This window comes from Gadus chalcogrammus, chromosome 9 (assembly GCF_026213295.1).
Source record: "Gadus chalcogrammus isolate NIFS_2021 chromosome 9, NIFS_Gcha_1.0, whole genome shotgun sequence".
Taxonomy (NCBI): Eukaryota; Metazoa; Chordata; class Actinopteri; order Gadiformes; family Gadidae; genus Gadus; species Gadus chalcogrammus.
Genome location: NC_079420.1, coordinates 13,492,679 through 13,508,856, shown reverse-complemented (window position 1 = coordinate 13,508,856; position 16,178 = coordinate 13,492,679). Strand labels below are relative to the sequence as shown.

The window sequence follows — 16,178 nt, the reverse complement described above, 5'->3', positions numbered from 1 at the left end:
GATGAGCCGATATGGCTGGTCACGCCGTCGGGAGCAGGCGATCTGCAGACGCTCACACCTAGATGGTTATCCGGTGCTACAAAGCGCTCCTTCTGTTCGGCAAACTCCACACTAGGGCAGTGGTGCATCTGCTGAGGAACGCGAGGGAGCCTGGGACTCATCCCACGTGATGAAATATTCATTTTCCCTCTGTATACCGGCACACAGAAGGCTGGCAGAGGAAGGACAGGAAGCGTGTACGGAATGATGGACGGACAGACTGGCAATTGGACTGACAGACTGACAGGCCGAATGACAAGCAGGTTCAGACTTAAGCAGATGCATAAACACACACACACAAACACACACACACACACGCACGCAGACACACGCACGCACGCACGCACGCACGCACGCACGCACGCACGCACGCACGCACGCACGCACGCACGCACGCACGCACACAGAGACATTTAATAAACTACTGCAAACAGGCAGGCACGCTTCAGTGTGCATGTGACCATCACATGAGTAAGAGAGGTGAAATGAATGTCACACCACATTTGATTAAAAAAGATAAATCAAATATAAAATATAAAGCAAACAAACAAATCAATCAGTCAGTCGGACAATCTATGTGAGAATAAAGCTTTCCCTCTATTCAAACTCACAATGAAACTGTTAAAAACACAGGCAAACAGGAATCTGAAACTAGTTATGTCGGTGTGCAGGTGTGTGATAATGTGAAATGACTTGTGATCATTTGAGGCAGTTGGGTCTTGATGAAGATTATTGGCTTTTTAGCCAATGGAGGACAAAGCATTGACTGCTGCCAAAACCCTAAGATTTTTTTTGTTACCCCAGATCTGTGATCAGACTTCACTCTACTCAGTCAAACCGCTACAAAGGTTTTAAAGAACGGTAACAACGCATTTGAACGCAGAGTGAAAGGCGCAACAGCAACCCAGCAACCAATTGTGAATGTTCTTTATATATTTGGTGATGTTGGTCTATTGTTTTGGTCAGAAAGAAAGATAGGGTGCAGCATATAGAGAGAAGGTGTAGGAGTGATGTGATAGGAGCATTCAGGTTTTGATTGTCAACTGGTGGAACTTTCTACTGCTTCGTTTAAAGTTGATCAGACCCCCAACAGTAGGGCTATTAATTACGATGTAGTCCATTGTATCCGAATCACTTAATTGTTTGCTTTCAGAGGGGTAAGGGAATATACTTCAAACAGGGTAAAACAACTCATTGCTTTTAACAGGCTGAATAGAAGCATTATAAAGTGGTAATCAGCCAGCAAGTTAAAAAATTTAATTTTCGCCGCAGGTTGCTTCCAAGGAAGACAATTAGCTGTTTAAATGAAGTACTAATTTCTATTCAATGGGTGTAAAGAGAGAGAGAGAAAGAGAGAGAGATAGAGAGATAGATAGAGAGAGAGAAAGAAAGAGGGATAGAGAGAGCCATGGGGAAAACGAGAGAGGGAGAGAGAGGGAGAGAGAGATGACCATGTGATAAAGGCATACCGGCTCCCTGCTCCATGCTTTCTAATGTGTGTGGCTGAACCCTCATTAAGTCCTGATGACTGTTGGGGGTTGCTGATGCTTTCTAATGTGTGTGGCTGAACCCTCCTTAAGTCCTGGTGACTGTTGGGGGTTGCTGATGGAGTGATGGATGGAGAGGGATGACAGGAGCTGCATGTTGCTACCGAGATCCTCCACACCCTGCAGTGCTATCAGTCTTTACTGTGTGTATAAATGATTCAAATAAATAGAACCCTGTTCGTTATCACTCTTGACCTTGACCGCTGAGCCCTTCATGACTACAGTAAAACACTTCCAGAATGACGTCTTACAAGCCTCATATTTCACAAGGCTGTTAATGGTTCATATCTTTCTTCAGGCGATCCAAAAAAAACATTGATTATCAGATTGAGGGACTGGGACATGGAATAGCAAGTCAATTTAGCGGAGGACCGAGCTAGCAAGACCCTCCAACAGAAGGGAGGGAGGAAGACAGCACCATGGACAATGCCCTCTCGTGAAGGAAAGCCCCCTACCTTACCCCTGTTAAGGTGGTCCATCGGCACTATCTGGCAGAGACGAGCGCCTATGTCTGGTCTGAGGTTTTTGGCCCAGGTTCTCCCCATAATGGTTGCTTGTGGTCCCTGTACAAGCAATCCCTATTTAAATAAACAGATGTCCTCCAATTGAGAATTGTACAGAGGGCTAAAGCTGCGAACAGACACGGTTGCCAACTAAATCCAAATAGAAAGAAGGGATATATTTTCCTCACAGAGGGAGAGTCGATGGAGCAGACTTTTGTTCAGTGTAGCAGGTTGGAGGGGGATATTTCACAGCTTGAGTGGTTGGTCTCACAGTTTAGGGGTGGTGTTTTCTTTTAATCTTTTTTTTATTTCTGGAAGAGCCAAGCGCGGCCATCTGGGAGACCAGGAAGTAAAGATGAGAGGTCCGTGGTCAGTGGATCCTCTTCCAATGATGACGACACTAACGTCTGCTTGGCTCTGTGTGGAGCCGGGATTACTTTAAAACTGACTGAAGACTTGGACACGATTTCCCAAGGTCAGTAACAGAGTATTCTGTAATTCTGGATGACTCATTTTCATGTCCAGGGTCTCTCTGAGACAGCAGGGGTTCTTGGAATGAGACCGGGACACAAGCTGTGAGTCTAGTGGATATCAGACTGAAGAAAAGGGAAGAGAGGAAGCTAATTTTGAAGATGACATATCAGCCGAGAACCTCAAGCAATCAATCACCCTGGTAGCAATCAGTCAGATAGTGAGGCAGGTTACATAGTCTATCTTCCTCATCCTCCACTGCTCCCTCTCTCCCAATGCTAATAGAGATCAGTGTGGTCATTAGGTATGCTGATGTTCAGGTGTCACTGTTTGCTGTGATAACTCTGAGCACCTTTAAAACAAGACTGAAGACTTTTATGTTTGCTATAGCCTTCTGCTAAAATCTAAAATACATTGCACTTTCTAAAAAGCTTTTTAACTTTGCCTCTATTTTCTATTTTAATACTAAAATGCCTTTTTCTATTTTACCCATTTCTTTGCATATGTTTTTCTTTTACTTATCTATTATTTTATTTTATTGTTTGACAATGTTTATATGTGAAGCACTTTGAGTCTGCCTTGTGTATGAAAAGTGCTACATAAATAAAGTTGCCTTGCCTTGCCTTGCCTGATACCGTCATTCCATCTACAAAAGGTACAAAATCAGGGCCATTGGTAACATCATTAATTCCAAAGGAGCTATTTGAGCAAGGCCTCAGCCAGGGAGGAAGGTGTGCCAGCTCATTAAAGATCACAAAACTTCTGCTCAGATCCAGGAGTTGGGCGTTCTCTGAGGTGGCATGTGTTACTTTACTCATCTGCTTTAGAGGAGCTGTTTAGGATAAAGCTGTTTGGTTAAGATAAATACAATGGTGCATGCAAGAATTTTACAATATTTTGAATGTGGAAACATAAGGCGCTTTGCTTGTCCTTTGTACCAACTAGCAGAGGGCAGCGAGGGATCACAATCAAGCAAAGAAGAAGAAAACGGAAGAAAAGAAACGGAACGAACAGAAGACACATACTAAACCTCCAGCAGAAGTGATGGAGGGAAAAGGAGAAAGATCTGGTCAGTCAAGTACTAACGCAGTTGTTTTAAGTTGGCATAAAGAGGCATCACGATAACTGCGTAGTGCGAGCAGTCAGTCACAGATGTCTGCGGTTAGGGGGTATGTATCAAAAACGGCGCTGGTGTGCCAAGAGGGAGGTTGCAAGATGTACAAAAATTGGTGCTCACAAGGAGCGGACTGCGGATCTAAAGATGAGTCAAGAATAAAGCATTGGTGTGTTTTGGAAAGCAGACAACAAAATCTCATCTCATCTCATCTCATGAAACAACAAAATGGAAAGTAATTTAATTGCCTGATTTGTGATGCAATATGTACGCAATATTTGTGACAGGGCTTTCTTCAGTAAAAATGTCTTATGATATAAACCTCCACATAAAAGTGTCTCAGCTTTTAAGCGTTTAAATCCAAATGTAAAGTGAACTAACACACGTTTCACTTTGCTGTAGGTTGAGGTGGCAACCGGTCTTTGCTCACTCTCTTGATATACCAGATGCACTTAACACACAAGCAATTACAGCAGAGCCAATTACAGAAGAACCAATTAACCCTGACGGAAACAACTAAAAGACTAAAATAACAGATGGGAAAGCAGCCTACGATGGCCGCAGCTAAGCTTTGAGATGTACAGAGATTAGTCCTTCGCCTGTGCTGATTAATAATGACCCCCCCCACTTGTTGAACCCTATTCCGCTTTCCCAGTTCCTTTGTTCTGTGTGCAGTGTTTCCTTTAGATTGACTCGCGTTGTTCTCAATGCAAGTATTGATAGTGATAGTTTGCCCTCCTATTGTTTTATGCTGAAAGAATATACTAAAATACAACGTTTGAACCTTCCAATGATCTCTCTTGATTGTTTTTGCTTGGGTCCACTCTCTCCTCAATGTGTTCACATCAAAGGGCAAAACATCATCATGAAATCCCAACAAGAATAGCGTGTAATACGTATAGTAGTTAAAAGAAAAATCAAATCTCTCTCACAGCGTCTCCCTCTCTCACCTCTCATTAATTAAAACTGCCATCTCATCTTTAATGAAACGGTAAGTGTGGCAGAACTATAATATGTGTAGTTATAGCATCACTAGTATAGTTGTAATACTATTGTAGAAGTAAAGGACTATTACTACAACTACTGTTACAATTTAGTCAGATAGCATACACTTCTATCCAAAGCATTATTTTCAGATAGTTAGGAGCAGGTAGAGGTTAGGACTGGCTTAAGGATGCCTTCAGGTAGGGAGGGGACATTATGGATCAGACCCAATACCTTTTATGCTGGGAGTTCAACACCCTAACCACTAGGCTATCCTGCCCCCTTAATATTGCTGGTATAAGAATGTGTTTGTTCTGCTTGAGTAGCCACAATCTATTCAAGGTAGTATTACTTATCTCCTCCGCGTGCAGTTGGGTATGTTTTGTGATACCACAGAGATTGGAGTCATTCAACCTAACACAGTACTCATTAAAGAGAGGAGTGTACACAGCTAAGCATTGGAACGCCCATTACTTAGAAAGTCTTTCCAAAGAATTATTAAGGAGCAGTGCAAAATGCTTCTGCTGAAGGTGACGTATGGATAAAGTCCTGTGGTTCTTCTAGAGGTAAATTATGGGTAAAGTCCTGTGGTTCTGCTGGAGGTAAAGTATAGTTTACATCCTGTGGTTCACTTGAGAGATTAAACTGGTGCAATGAAGTCCAGGAGCTACGGCTCTAACTGATCTCACCTGTCAGGACCTTCGTGATGAACAGGAAATTAGCCCCCCTCTCCACAGGTCAAACAGCAAGCCAGACTTTAGCCAATCTAAAAGTCTGTTTGATTCACCGAACGCCTCAAGCTACAACATGAAATACCCCCCCCCCCGAGATGTGTTTTGTCAACACTGGAGGAATTCTAAGTAGGTTTTTTAATTTATTTGTAAGATATACTTCCAAATGTGGTTCTGTACAGCAGTTATAGATGTTTGTGTTTCCAGACAGAGGGGCTCTGTACAATTATTTGGTTGAGAGAGCTTACAGCACCTGCCAAAAGCTTATGGATTACAACGAGCACTGTGCTTCCCTATCTCCTGTGTTAAGTAGGCTAGCATTAAGCAGTGTAGCATTAGCCATTCAAACAGCAACCTTCTGGCCAGGCTCCCTTGGTGCTAAGCTAACGGCAGACGTCATCACAAGCTTGACTTTGCCGCAAACCATAGGAGTGGTGGATCCAGACTTCTGAGTAATGTATGTAAAGGTAAAGCCAAGGGATTGTTTCAACCTGATTTCATCAGGGTGCTATCAAGGCCTTACCCGGAGGCTGCTCAGTGAAGGGTTTAATTTCCACAAGACCAGAGAGACTCACGGTGCTGAGTATGTCTGCTTTGCTCTTCTGTATTTACCACAGAAGAAGAAGCGAGCCCCTTAGTTAAGGGGCTAAGTACTACAGCATTACTATTCTCAGAGTTGTTTAAAGATCCCATGCCATTCTATTTTATGATGCTTTAATATAGGTATTAGTGGGCCACAAACACAGTATTCAAAGACGTCCCCGAAATTCAGCCGTGGTGCAGAGTTACAGTCACTCCGAAACAGTCGCACATTGAGCTTCCCCCAAACGCGCTGTTTCGGTGGGCGTGTCAAGGCAGGTCAAGGAGGGGGGTGGGGGTGTGGCCCTGAGCAGCTTGTAGCCACTACCATGCGCTCTGTATACGGTGGGCGTGTCAAGGCAGGTCAAGGAGGGAGGTGGGGGTGTGGCCCTGAGCAGCTTGTAGCCACTGACAGTACCATGCGCTCTGTTTACGGTGGATGTATCGCAATGGCTCGTAGAAACCCATATTATACATATCTATATCATATAATATATAATATATATTATCACCTGGCCCTGAGCAGCTTGTAGCCACGGTACCATGCGCTCTGTTTACGGTGGATGTATCGCAATGGCTCTTAGAAACCCATAATTTTATACATAGATATCTATATCATATAATATATAATATATATTATCACGGCCAAAAGCTGTGTGAGCCTCCAGACGATAGGTTATTATGAATCTCAAACGACCGCGTCTACTTCAGATTGATGTGGAAGTGGAAGAACCAGAGACGTCGGAGAACCCGACGAAGTCCTTTGTGATTCATTATATCGTCTGGACGCGCACACAGCTTTTGGCCGTGATAATATGTATTATTTGATATAGATATCTATGTATTATATGATATTATTTCGATATAGAGCAGAGCTCCAGGACTGTAACGCAAGTGTTGTACACTTCCTTGTTATTTGGATAACCGTTCTGCTGTTGGTGTGATGGCGCATAACACGTCGGACTCTCGTCTCTGGTATTTCTACATCGAGACTCGTAGTGGGGGTTATCTCAGCCATGGTTGAGAATGAATTGGGGGAAAGGAACTTTGGCTTTGACTCCCTGAAGTAGGCTACATGAACCACGACATGGAGGAGAAAGGGATTGTTGGCCGCGAATGTATCCCGCTTGAGCCCTGCTTCCCGCCGCCTCGGCAGCGGTCAGCGCTAATCACCGCATCCTGAAGCCGAGGCGGTGGTCCATCGGCAGCGAGGCTCCGGCGGGAGACGACCGCGGTCAACAATCCCTTTCTCCTCCATGTCGTGGTTCATGACTTCAGGGAGTCAAAGCCAAAGTTCCTTTCCCCCAATTCATTCTCAACCATGGCTGAGATAACCCCCACTACGGGTCTAGTTGTAGAAATACCATAGACGAGAGTCCGACGTGTTATGCCATAACACCAACAGCAGAACGGTTATCCAAATAACAAGGAAGTGTACAACACTTGCGTTACAGTCCTGGAGCTCTATATCTAAATAATATCATATAATACATAGATATCTATATCAAATAATACATATTATCACGGCCAAAAGCTGTGTGCACGTCGAGACGATATAATGAATCACAAAGGACTTCGTCGGGTTCTCCGACGTCTCTGGTTCTTCCACTTCCACATCAATCTGTAGTAGACAGAACCGTGCGCTGTCTGCTGCCTGCTGCCGGCGCGAGGCACCACCGCCCGGCTGCCCGCTGCCGGGCGGTGGTGCTTCGCGGCGGTGGTGCCTCGCGGCAACCGGCGGCAGGCAGCATGTCGCAGTTCATGTAGTTCGATGTCGTTCTGCCATTGCATTCAAAATTCTGTAACTAGCCTGTTACTACGAACTAAGCAACTGCCGTACACGTATTAGCATTTAGCACTAGCTCAATCACGACTCCTTCAGAATTCTTGTGGGTGGTTACGAACCAACCAAGTGGGCAGGGACATGAATAATAGTTTGACAACGCTACGTCACAGTGTCACCTTATCCCGATCGGCTCATTTCTTCTGCCTTTTTCCTTTCATTGCCTATTGCATTCAGGAGACAAACTGCATAGATTTCAAACTTACCACAGCTCACAAACTTATTCAGACCTATGTTATTCAACAAACAATAGGAAAAATGTGATTTTAATGACATGGGCTCTTTAATGCGTCGCTCAAATAAAGCTGCAGGTCCTCCTGATCATCACCTGTGTAGTCCTGGATCGACTCACGTCCTGCCTGTTCCGTCCATCTCAGGTATCATGTGTAAGAAGTATGTCATTATGGCAGTGATGCACAATCTGAGTACTGTGTCCCGGTGTCTAGTTGGAAAGAGAGTAGATGCAGGAGACACGGTCAGGACAATTTGAAAACGTACGTCAAAGGACTAGTGGGATCTATCATGCTTCGTTTGGCAAACGGTACTATAATATGTGTGTCAAATTGCACATACACCAAAAACTAGTCATATTTCATGAATAACAAATTTAAGTGCAAGCTTGGTGTTGCATAGAGTCGATCAAATACACCATATGAAAATGGTGAGCCACTCTACGGGAGACAAAAGACAAATGAGCTCATTTATTTAGCCACAGCTTATCTATTACAAATTAAGAACCACAAACACAGACCCTCTAAGAGCAAACGGTCTAAAGACCATGTGTGATATCATCTCAGGCCGTATCTCTACCGCTGGGATCTCCAGAGCGTCTGCCACTGAAGAACAATGCAGGTCAAAACACCCCTCACCTCCAGTGGGGAGAGAGCTCCCAGGAGTGGCACATTGTTCCACGCCTCCGCACGTGTCCTTCCCTTAGACACACGGCGCACGCCAGCGGTGCTGCCTGCCGCAGCCGTCGCCATGGAGACGGGACCACCACTCGACTCGGCTCTGTGCTATCGAAGCACTCATCGGGGCGTTTCTCGTAGATTTCTCCGCTCCCGGGTCAGAAGGGAGGAGGACCTTTGCATTGTGCTGGCTCTTCTGGGACACTGCACCAGTGTTTGTCTCTGGAGTAACAGCGAAATAACACCCCTGAACAACCTGATGCGTCTGTAATCGTACCACCCTCTGATGTGACTACATCAGACTACAGATGTCTAGACTCTGACTACAACTGTCTCTCAGGCAGACCTTGATGTTCCTTCTTCTGTATGAAAGGTGTGGAGATACTGCCAAGCCATTTCCTGCTGTTTACTGTACTGTTTAGCTTATTATATTGCACTATCGTTGCCTCTGATCTAGGTGGATCTTTGACGTTATACTACCAATTTATGCTGATGTTCTTCCCCCCTATTTTACCATTCACTGTTCAATTAAAGTGAACTAACCCAGTATCTTTCAATCGGGAGTCAAACACGCTCTTCTCAGCGCTTCTCTGAATGGTCATGACTAAGTGTGGGTGTGATGTCCACCTTAAAACCCCTGCAGACGAAGTCCATAACTAACCCGACTCAAGCACACCATATGCACCATTTGAATCTCAGAGGCACAGTCTGCAGCTGTTCCCCACGCGTCACTCATTCAGAACACCTCCGTGGAGAATACTAACATCTTGAAATATGACCGACTCGAAGGTGTCTGTGCTTGTGTGTGTGTGTGTGTGTCTGTGATTCTGTGTGTGTGCGTGTAGAATTGTTGAAAAAGATGGGAGCAGAGGCTTTTCCAACACCAGTAACATCCGTGTTTCTGCATGTTCTGTTGTACCTCTGTGCCATGATTTGACTGCATGACAGAATGTGTGAAGATGAACCTAAAGTAATGCCTCAAGAAACCTGCATGGATCCTATAGCTGAGGAGCGAGACACGCACTCAGAGCACGGCTGCAGACTCCTCCGCAGGCCCCTGTCCTCGGCAGCGAGGAGAGGAAGAGCAGTGTGTAGGGCTCCTTGTTCCCCGCTGACAGTAATGGATATGTATTGGGCTAATAGTGTCATTTCCATGTGCTGGTGGAGGCCTTTGTTTAGAGAAAAACAGCTGCCCATTGTTCCTCCTAACTCCCCTCCTGTTAACCAGCAGTTATTGAAGACAGCTCTCCTCCCAGACCTTCTCGTCCTTACTCACCCACCTCCTCCAACACCAAGCCCCCCTACGCCCTACAACTATACCCTCTATTCCTCCACCTCCTTCTCCTAAACTGCTACTCCTCCATCCACCTAGACCCTTTACTCCTCCCCCTCCACCCAGACCCTCTACTCCTCCATCTCCTCTTCCACCCCGACCCTCTACACCTCCACCCAGACCCTCTACACCTCCACCTCCACCTCCGCCTCCACCCAGACCCTCTACACCTCCACCTCCACCTCCTCCTCCACCCAGACCCTCTACTCCTCCACCTCCCCCTCCACCCAGATCCTCTACACCTCCACCCAGAGCCTGTACTCCTCAACCAGAGCCCAGCACTGTGGCTCAGCCTCTTCTGGATCAAAGCCAGGGGTGCTGCCGCCCATTCTGGGCTTTGGTTGGGTTAGTCTTGGGAATTCCCCGATTTATAGGGTGCGTATCCAGCTATCACTGAATAACAAAAACAATATTCAGACATTCTACTATTGACTGTTTAATCTTCTAAGATATTTTCTTCCCGTAGACTAGAGTGATTTACAGAGGATGCAAATATAGGTCATGATATTGCAGATATTACAGTCAATATTTTGACTGGGGGTCAAACACAATCGCAACTGCACAACTCTGTATCTGAAAATACAGTGTTCCTCTATAATGAAATAGACAAGTGCACATGTTATGGCTGCGCAGATATTGAGGTTTGACTCCATGGAGAGCCGAGGTTCGGCTCATCCCAGTTCAGTTGCTGTTAGCAGGTGAACATCCACTTTGCACAGGAGACAGTGAAATGGATCCCTTGATGTGATTTCCGCCGGAAGTGGTTTCGGTTAGTAATCAGACGCGGTTCCTCTCCTAGGTAAACAGTACAGTGTGAGTGTGTAAGACGACTGGTGTCTCTGGCTGAGTTGTCGCTATATCAACGATCCCCCAAGAGCTCGATTCTCTGCCTTCTCAGGGAAGACATGAAATAATGTGTTGATAAGACAAGGTCAATAGCTAAAGTCCCTGTTGGATGGAGATGGTAGAGAACCAGGAATATCATAGACTGAGCAGGATAGTGTCATAGCCACCTCCCCCTGTCCAATGTAATGTCTGTAGGTATCCTTGGGGAAGATGCCTCACCCCTACCTACTTAATGTCTCCTTAATGTCTCTCTGAGTTCACTGTAAGTTACTTTGGACAAAAGCGTCTGTGACATGACTAAGGGCCAACACCATTCATCACCGCGGAAACCAGTGCCAAAAACAAGTTTACGTACTGACCGTGAACACAATCACAGCGAGACGTGTGGAGCGAGCTGATGGAACGCCGCGGCGCCATGTGATCAGTTCTGCTTCATTACGATTGGCGGAGCAGCGAAAGGACCCCAGGCGTCGGGGACATTGTTACGAGTTATCTCCGCTGCTCTGAATCTGGACCGCTTTATTACACATTCACCCAGCGCTTGTCTCGCCGAACGTTAGTTACAGCTTATGAATTCTAATCCTCCGCTTACTGTCTAATTAATGTGCAAACTCATGTCTGGGGCCGGGATGAAAAGCCACAGCTATAATTCAATCAGGTGATCGGGGAGGCAGGGCTCGGGCCTTGATTACACCTCATCCAACATGGAGGCCGGTGTGGGAGACACATCGACCATACCTGTCTGCAAGTGAAATGTTGAAAGCGCTCGCTAGACTCGGCCGTCAGGGACCCAGTGATGAATGGTCAACGTGCTATGGTCGCTTTAGCAGTTCAGCGGCCACAAGGTGGTTTATCTTTGCTCTGGTTACTGGTGTCTGTGGTTTTGTGTCCTGTAGTGAATTGATTTTAGTTTAGTGCTACTTTCACAACATGGGGGAGGACAGAACACATGGGGATAAGATTGACTTGGAAAATGTTTTCGTCTGCTCAATGACAACCAATCACAACCCTGATTTCTTTAAGCAAAAACACAGATGTAACAGATTCAAGATAGTCATCACTCCCTTGTAAGATGACGTGCGGAAAGGAAAAAGAGGAGAAAGAGAGGAGGCTGAGAATAAGGTGGACAGAATGAGACTCTCCTTTCTGGATAAAGTCCAGAAAGTGATGATGAGAGAGAGAAAGAAAGACGAGGCAAGGGAGAAACAGAGGGAGCGATGGAAACCAGAGAGGGAGACCGAAAGAAAACAGAATGACACAGAGAGACATCAAAAGAGAGAGAGAGAGAGAGAGAGATAAGGAGCCAGACAGCGAGGAGTCCGACCTGATTCTCTGGAGATGTGGATGAAGGCCTCGACCCCACTCTCTCCGTAGTTCCCCTCGGAGGCCAGCGTGGAGACGTAGTTCCACCCCATCGCCGTGACGATGTCCATCATGGCCTGGGCCTGGTAGGAGTCTGGAGGAACCACTCGTGAGAAGAAGTCGTAGCGCACGTTGTCACTCAACTCCGGAGCAGTGGACGCGTAGCTCACCTGAGGGATCTGGAGAACACACAGCCCCATTAGTACTACTAACACTACTATTACTAATACTGCTATTACTAATACTACTATCAATCCATCATAGCTCACCTGAGGGATCTGAAGAACACACGGCCCCATTAGTACTACTAACACTACTATTACTAATACTGCTATAACTAATACTACTATTACTAAAACTACTATCAATCCATCATAGCTCACCTGAGGGATCTGAAGAACACACGGCCCCATTAGTACTACTAACACTACTATTACTAATACTGCTATAACTAATACTACTATTACTAAAACTACTATCAATCCATCATAGCTCACCTGAGGGATCTGAAGAACACACGGCCCCATTAGTACTACTACTAACATATTATTAGTAATACTACTATTACTAATACTACTATTACTAATACTACTATTCTTACATCATAGTTCACCTGCGGGATCTCGAGACAAGACAGTACTACTAAGAGTACGTACTAATACGACTACTACTAAAACCACTATACTAGCACTACATTCTGTTGAATGAAATATCCAGAGTCAATGCAATTTCGATTTTAGCTAAATTTTAAAATATTGTCACAAGGACACAATGCAATCAAAACCATCCTAAGCTGTTTACACATAATGGCCAGTATACAAATCTCCCTGCTTGATAAGTGCATGCACACACACACACAGCATGCAGGTTTGTTATCACATGGGGCGGAGAGGTAGCGACCATGGTGTACAAGATTACATTACTTGGATAATGGGGCGAGCATTATCCACAGCAATGTATATTAATAATAATAATTCAAAACGATAAATACATATGAAACCCCCCGTATATTATACTGGTCGACCCGGAAGAATATGAGCGAAGCATGTGATTCAGAAAATACAGTCTAAATTCAGCCTAGATGAAAACCTATCTTTCGTCTAAGATTGAATGCAGCGCACACCACCTCTGGAGGTGGTTTTGACAACATTTATCTCTTTATCTCTCGCACATTGCATTTTTCTCAACTTTTTTATTTGTAGAAATCGACTCTCTATGCAACACAGTTGATGTGTATGGCCCTTCTGCATGGCATTTAATAACTGTTTGACAAACCAGATGTTTATAAGACACCCCTTCCATGTCTTTAAATAACCCATCCACCCACCAGATGTTAATCAATACCCCTTCAACAACAATAATTTCAACATTAACAATCCTCTCCTTGAGTCCTTAACATCTGCCTTGGTGTGTTTGTTGTACGAAACACGACGACATTTACAACAAAGACTTTACCATATAGAGAAAAGGTTTTTTACTTGCAACCACATTTGTGTTACAGTCGACCAGAGAATGAAAATACACCAAAAAAGAACATCATATTCCCTAAACCCGCTTTGAATAAACCTGCCCAGAAGATATAATTTGGTGATTTTCCTAAATGTCAACCTGGTAAAATCTCATGTCTCATTATAGCTCTGCTTATCAACGCCAGAGGCAGTGAGCCAGAGAAGATTTCTCACTGGGTGCTAACGTTGTCCGACCTTCTATAAACAGACAGCAACACATTGGCTGGCTGTTAACAGCAGCCTGTAATGTTTGTGGATAATGTAGCCCATTTTTTAATGAAAGTTTGGTTTGGATGTTTTTGATGACATATTGATTAAAGTGTGTGAGACGGCTCTGCTGGATCATAGCATCCATTGCCCGGCTCTTGGTTGATGAAGTGCTGAGGAGTGAGGCGGTGAAGCCAAGTACTGAGAAGTTGAGCAGTCGAAGGGGATGAGAGGGTGAGGGGGTGAGATGGAGAGAGGGGGGAGTGGTGAGGTGAAGGTGAGGAGGTGAGATGGACAGAGGGGTAAAGGGGTGAGGTGAAGGGGATGAGTGGGTGAGATGGTGCGAAGGAGAGGGGGGTAAGGTGGTAAGTGAAGGGGATGAGGCTGGTTGAGGTGGTAAGGTGAACTACAGGGCTGAGTTCCAACACAGGCCACTGGGAGGGGCCAGCTGGGCAGAGCTCCAGCAGCAGACGGTCAGCAGCAGGCGGTCAGCCAGGCTGCAGCATACTGGAGAACGGCCCCTTTAGAGCCTAATTGAAAGCCTGATTGATTTCACTTCAGCAAAAAAAGGCCACGGTGTGTACGGGCACCAACCTCTCCACATCATCCCCACTTCCCACCGCCCACTACTCCTCACCCCCATCCAACTGTCTAGTTGACATTCTGGCATAGGGTAGCGGGTTAGGCTGTGGGGAAGGGAGACAGAGAGCGAAAGACCCATCAGCAATACAAATGTCACTCAAAGACTGGCAGCTCGGACCAAATCACAGACAGACGCTGATGAAAGGCCCTGTATATAGACAGTCATCAGCCACCAGATCCTCCGCAAACAAGCCAGGGATCAACTCATTCCCGCTTTTGTCTGCAATCCATGCAACGCTCACACACACACACACACACACACACACACACACACACACACACACACACACACACACACACACACACACACACACACACACACACACACACACACACACACACACAGCAAGGATGTCCTCTATGTCTCTAGAAGAGGTGTGGTCGTCTTAGCGACGTTATCTTTCCTAATTTGACTACTCTTTACTTTATACTATACTTTGTATATCGTGACATCACAGCGCCACCATTTTGGAGGTACAGGAGTCTTAACATGTTATTGGTAGTATTGGTGTTTTGGTCCTTGTTTATGAATTAATTCCTGCAATATATTGTATATTGTATATTGTATATTGTGGGGACATTGTTGTGTTTGAAACTTCCATAGCGTTTCTCATGCGAGTTGTGCGGAAAAAAGTTTGAATTAGCTAAGGTAATGGTAGAGTTACATTTTAGAATTTGACATTACAAAAACTTTTTCGAGGCATCGGCAACCAAAAATCTATAAAGTGTTATATTGCACTCATCATCATCCCTGGAAGCAGTGGTATGTCCTGTGTGTTTTCTTTGAGGAGTTCGATCGTTTTGAGGGCTTAGGTTGAGGGGTTGTTATATACTGTCGGCCTTTGAATCCCTTTGAGTGGTGGGGGGAGGTAATAAATTGTCTATAACGTCCAACTCTACTCAATGGAAATTCAGCGATTCATCACTTCCAGACCCAGAGTTTAGGAACCACTGGCCACTGGACACATCAGTCAGAAGATCTTACCTATGTGTTTCACTTCATCTATGAAAACCAATCAGCACAGGGTAAATCACTTCTCATGGAAAACATTATCCTGTATAGATTTACTGTTACACTGTCTGTGAAAAGGAGATTAAATGTGTTTAAATGGCTATTTTTTCCTTTTTGATAACATTATTGACTTTGCAACCAGCTATATTATATAATGCATATAAGCCAACAAAACCTTTGTATGAAAGCTTAAATTAAACTAACATGGAGCTGTTGGAAGACTGACCTTTGAAGAAAAGCTTTTATTCTCTGACCTTTAAATGTTGGGTCTCCTGCAACTAGTATTTCATGCTTATCTATTTCTTTCCAATTTTCTTGAAGCCTCTTTTAATTGTTCTTTGTTGACACATTTTACCTAATTTCACCTTGTCATGATCTGGTGATGTCAGAGCTTGTACTGAAAGGTGCGATGTCAGTGAAGTTACCATCTGTATTTTCTTTAGCGGAACAGGTAGCTGGAATAGGTTATTCTCTTTCATCCCATTACTTTTGTATGAACCTTCATTACACCGCCGCTAACAGCTAAGGCATGCTACTCGACGCATCCTG

General features: G+C 44.9%; 1 protein-coding gene across 1 annotated transcript in view; it reads right to left on the bottom strand.

The window, feature by feature from the left end:
• The window catches only part of LOC130389150 (metabotropic glutamate receptor 8-like), a 100,180-nt gene that overhangs the window by 46,966 nt on the left and 37,036 nt on the right, over positions 1-16,178 (bottom strand). The window contains exon 4 of the mRNA XM_056598821.1: positions 12,223-12,439. Coding sequence (XP_056454796.1) covers positions 12,223-12,439 — 217 coding nt within the window. The remainder of the gene's footprint in view (positions 1-12,222; positions 12,440-16,178) is intronic.